The sequence below is a fragment of the Myotis davidii genome, unplaced genomic scaffold, assembly GCF_000327345.1.
Source record: "Myotis davidii unplaced genomic scaffold, ASM32734v1 scaffold326, whole genome shotgun sequence".
Classification (NCBI taxonomy): Eukaryota; Metazoa; Chordata; class Mammalia; order Chiroptera; family Vespertilionidae; genus Myotis; species Myotis davidii.
Genome location: NW_006296626.1, coordinates 415,044 through 419,619, shown reverse-complemented (window position 1 = coordinate 419,619; position 4,576 = coordinate 415,044). Strand labels below are relative to the sequence as shown.

At 65.5% G+C, this 4,576-nt stretch overlaps 1 protein-coding gene across 1 annotated transcript; it reads left to right on the top strand.

Moving 5' to 3' along the window:
• Positions 1-6: 6 nt before the first annotated feature.
• On the top strand, positions 7-3,286 carry ISOC2 (isochorismatase domain containing 2). The gene is made up of 5 exons (XM_006772213.2): positions 7-132; positions 292-501; positions 758-828; positions 949-1,066; positions 2,874-3,286. The coding sequence occupies exons 1-5, from the start codon at positions 64-66 to the stop codon at positions 2,952-2,954; spliced, it is 549 nt and encodes a 182-aa protein (XP_006772276.2). The 5' UTR covers positions 7-63; the 3' UTR covers positions 2,955-3,286.
• Positions 3,287-4,576: the final 1,290 nt, after the last annotated feature.

Genomic DNA, 4,576 nt, shown 5'->3' with positions numbered 1-4,576 from the left:
GCGGCTGCAAAGCCCAGCCTGGGCCGGGTCCTCCCTGGGTCGTCCATCCTCTTCCTGTGTGACATGCAGGAGAAGTTCCGCCATGTCGCCTATTTCCCCCAGATCGTCTCTGTGGCTGCCCGCATGCTCAAGGTACTGGTCCCTCCTCCCTCAGACCAGGGGATCCAGCCCCCTCCTCCCTCAGACCAGGGGATCCAGCCCCCTCCTCCCTCAGACCAGGCTCCAACCCCCTCCTCCCTCAGACCAGGGGGTCCAGCCCCTCCCTCAGGTCAGGCCTTTGTCCCCCCTCAGGTGGCCCGACTGCTGGAGGTGCCAACTGTGCTGACGGAGCAGTACCCGCAGGGCCTGGGCCCCACAGTGCCCGAGCTGGGGGCGGCGGGCCTGCAGCCCCTGTCCAAGACCTGCTTCAGCATGGTGCCCGTGGCGCGGCAGGAGCTGGACGCGCGGCCGCAGCTGCGCTCTGTGCTGCTCTGCGGCATCGAGACGCAGGCCTGCATCCTGGTGAGACCCCCCAGCTGACCCCGGGAACCCCTCTCATCTGAAACCTCCCCATCCTCAAAGGGACAGCCTGTGCCCGCCCTGAACCCTCCATGCTCCCGGCCTGACACCTTTCCTGACCCCTGACCCCATTGTCACGGGGGGGGGGGGGGAGGGTTCTGTCCTGCTCTGGTTCCCTCAGCCCATGCCAGTATCCCAGTCCCCCACCCGGGACCCCCGTTCCTGGCTGGGGCTGGCCCTGACTTCTCTCTGCCCCCAGAACACAACCCTGGACCTCCTGGATCGGGGGCTGCAGGTCCACGTGGTGGTGGACGCCTGCTCCTCCCGCAGGTGAGGGGGTCCCACGAGGGGTGGTTGCACGTGGGGTGTGGACGGGGCTCCCAGGAAGAGCCCCGTTTGCCAGGGCCCGGGGGTCAGGCCGCAAGGCTGACACCCCCTCTTCCCCTGCAGCCAGGTGGACCGCCTGGTGGCACTTGCCCGGATGCGACAGAGCGGCGCCTTCCTCTCCACCAGCGAAGGCCTCATTCTGCAGCTGGTGGGTGACGCCGCGCACCCCCAGTTCAAGGAGGTACTGGCTCCCAGTCCCCCACCTTCCATGCACCTGGCAGATGTCTCCTCGGCGCCCACCACGTCTTTTCGGAATACATCCGGGAACATACACATCCTGGAACACAGAAGGCTGCCGCCTCCAGCGGGGCTCAGTTCTCGTGGGGAGACACCCCGTCACCATAAATCAATAAGAGAAGCTGCTGCTGGTGGGCAGTGAGGACTGGGGAGAGAGAGAGAGAGAGGAGGGGAGGAGAGAGAGAGGGAGAGGGAGAGGGAGGGAGAAGGCAGTGAGGGGCTTCCGCAGGGTGGTCTAGGAAGCCTGGGAGGAGGTGACTGAGGCCTGGAGGGTGCCAGGCAGACACAGGAAAGAACCGTCCAGCAGGGGCCCTGGAGGTGGGGCCCTGGGACCCTCCACTGCTCCCCTCCTCCGGTCACGGGCTCGCAGGTCCAGCCCCGCACCCACCCCCAGTGGCTTCCCCGGCTCACAGGCCTGACCAGGTGGCTCCCACTGTGCCCACCCTTGGCCTGCAGGAGCACAGGACATGCCCAGATTTGACATTCCTGGCCCTCTGAGCTCTGCCCTTTCCTCTCCTCTTCCTTTGGCTGAGCCTTTATTGAGCACTTACTGTGTGCCAGCCACTGGGATGAGTCCTGGGGCAACAGCAAAGCCAGTCAGTAACCCATTACACACTGTGGCCTGGAGTGGGAAGGGAAGTGCAGAGAGTGTGAGAAACAAGACAGTAAGCAGCAGGGCGGCCCTTGGTGGTCGGGGGTGAGGGGCCTTGAAGTGGAGACCTGCAGTCGGAGGGGCAGCCAGTCATCCAGAAAGTGCTCCTGGCAGACGGACCAGCTGGGGTACAGGCCTGGCGGGGGGGACTGGACTTGCCTCGTTCCAGGGACTGTATCAGGCCCTGAGTGCTGGGGAGTGTGGAGGAGGGGCGGCCGGGGGAGCCAGGCATGACCTCAAGGCCTTGGGATTTTAGTGAGGGCAGCCACGGGGGCTCCGGCAAGGGAGCCGCAGTGGGGGGGGGGCGGTGTCAGGACCCAGGGACACCAACGTGGAGGCGGTGAGGATGCGGGCTCTGCGTATTTTTGTTTGCTTTCTGCAGGCCATTGGGGCTCACTGGTGGGTGCAAAGTGGGTCTTTGGGAGAAGGCACCCAGAGAGCAGCCCCAGGCTGGTATCTACCAAAGGGGAAGGGCTGAACCGAGAGTTAGAGAGGTCAGGGGGCAGCCAGCATCCAAGAGGCAGGTGGATAAATGAGCCTGGAGTGGAGGAGCAAGGCTTGGGAGAGTTGAGATGATTTAGGAAGAAGAAAGTATAGACGCGCCCCAGGACAAAGCCCATCACTCTTTCTGTTAATCCCAAGCAAAGGATATTTGTCCATTGATTTTTTGAGAGAATGTAAGGGAGGGGCAGAGACAGAGAGAAATAGCGATGCGAGAGAGACACGGTGATTGGTTGCTTCCTGCACATGCTCTGGGGATAGAGCCTGTAACTGAGGTACGTGCCCTTCACTGGACTCAAACCCAGGACCCTCCTGTCCGCCGCCTGGTGCTGTACCCACTGAGCCACACCAGCTTGGGTCAAGCCCATCTCTTAGCAGCCCAGGCCAGCAAAGCAGGCGAATGGCCGGGTGATCGGTGATCGGAGCTAACTCGGGTGGGCGGTGAGGGCGAGGCCCCGGGAAAAGACCTGAGAAGAGGGAGCGGTTGGCGTGGCCATTTGCTGCCAAGAGGGCAAAGGGGCAGAGGGAGCAGTGCCCCTCCGGTCTGCCCTGCAAATGGGGGCCCCGGGTCCTCCCTGACGCCCTCCTCCCTCTGCAGATCCAGAAGATCATCAAGGAGCCCGCCCCGGACAGCGGGCTGCTCGGCCTCTTCCAAGGCCAGAACCCCCTCCTCCGCTGAACCCCGCTCGGCCCCGAGGGGAGACCTCCCTCCTGCCTGTCACCGGCCTCGGGGGAAGCGCTTTCCCCCCGTCCTCGGGTCCCTTGAGTGGTGCAGTCCACCGGGAGCGCCGCCCCTCGGGAGGGGAGGCGGGTGCTGCCTTGCTTATTGGGCGGCAGCTCCCGGAAATGCAAATGAGCTCCTGGCAGCCGACGGCCGTTGGCTGGGCTGAGCTGGGGGCGGGGCTCGGCCCCGGGCCCCTTCAAGGGCTGGGAAGGGGCGGGGGAAGGAGTGTCACGGACTGTGTGGGACCTGGGCTCGCGGAATAAACACCGATGTGGCTGTGGACCGAACCATTCTTGGGTCTGGGGGGTACCCCGGGGGCGACGGGGGGCTGCGGGTGGCGGGGAGAGGGGTCCCTAGCAGGTGGAGAGGGGGAGGTGCCTCTTCTCAGCTGCCAGCGGGCGCCTCTCCCCCGGCCGGCCCCCCACGCCGCCGCCACCCCAGAATCCCCAAGGGTCCCGCATCGGAAAGTGAGGTGAGCGCGACCGCACCCGGTGCGGAGGGGGAAACTGAGGCACGGGGTCGTGGGGAGGAGGAAGGATGTGGGGACGGGAGGAAGGAAGAGGCTGGCATGCGGATGAATGGATGGGAAGAAGGACGGACACCTTTATCTGAGTGGTCCCTGCGCCCCTAAGACGCAGCGGGCAGGGGATCCACATGGGGGCCCCCAGAATTCTGCAGCTCTCTTAGAAATGTGGGAGTCGGGATTCTACCGATCCCCCCAATACCGCCCCCCGTCAAGGCCCCTCGACCTCAAGGCCCCTTGAGATTCGCAGTCCTTGTTCCCCATCAACCCCCAACCTTGGGGACCTAAGAAGGCAACCTCTGAGTCCCCCAAGAACCCAGGCATCAGAGCTCACAGTCAGACCGCCCCCACTGGGGAACCAGAGCCCCCCGCCCCCCCGCAGGCGGCTGGGAGCGCGCATCAGAACACCCAGCAACCCTCTCCCCAGGGACCTAGGAGTCCCAGCTCCTTCCTCCGGGAGCCCCTGGGACCCGGCGTTGGCGCCCCTGGCCCCCGCCTTCCGGATCCAGGTGTCCCCCCCTCCTCACCCCCCAGCCAGAAGCTTCGCGTCCGGGAGGCCGCGCTCGCGTCGCCATGGCAACAGGAGTCTATTTTGCGCTAGGAACACAGCTAGCTCTGCAGCGCCCCCCTACCCGCTCCTCCAAACTCGGCCGAGAGAGAGTAGGGGGACCGGGAGGGAGATTGGGGGTCCGGGGGGGACACAGAGACATGCACAGGGACAGAGCTCTGTAGACAGCAAACCCGGGAGAGGGACAGACGTGGGATCAGAGGCACAGCGATGGACTCAGAGACGGACGGGAGGGAGCAGCGGGCGGGGATGCCGGCGGCCGGAAGACCGAGACTCGGGGAAGGGGCGGCGGGACCCAGACAGAGGCGCAGAGATGCGGGCGAGGAGACGCGTCTAGACACCCGCAGAGAGACACCAAGACCCAGGGCACCTCCCCTTAGAGATCAGAGGCCGCCCCGCGAGGAGGATGGACCGGGGAGGGGGCATGGCCACCCGAGGGCCTAGGGACCCGGGGTCCGCAGGGACGGGGTCTGGGCCCCCCGAATG

Bases quoted from the DNA above. Each gene is read 5' to 3' on its own strand.
- ISOC2 (XM_006772213.2), top strand. From the start codon at position 64: ATGCAGGAGAAGTTCCGCCATGTCGCCTATTTCCCCCAGATCGTCTCT. The intron at 829-948 runs GTGAGGGGGTCC...CTTCCCCTGCAG, and splicing joins GACGCCTGCTCCTCCCGCAG to CCAGGTGGACCGCCTGGTGG. The intron at 1,067-2,873 runs GTACTGGCTCCC...CTCCCTCTGCAG, and splicing joins CGCACCCCCAGTTCAAGGAG to ATCCAGAAGATCATCAAGGA.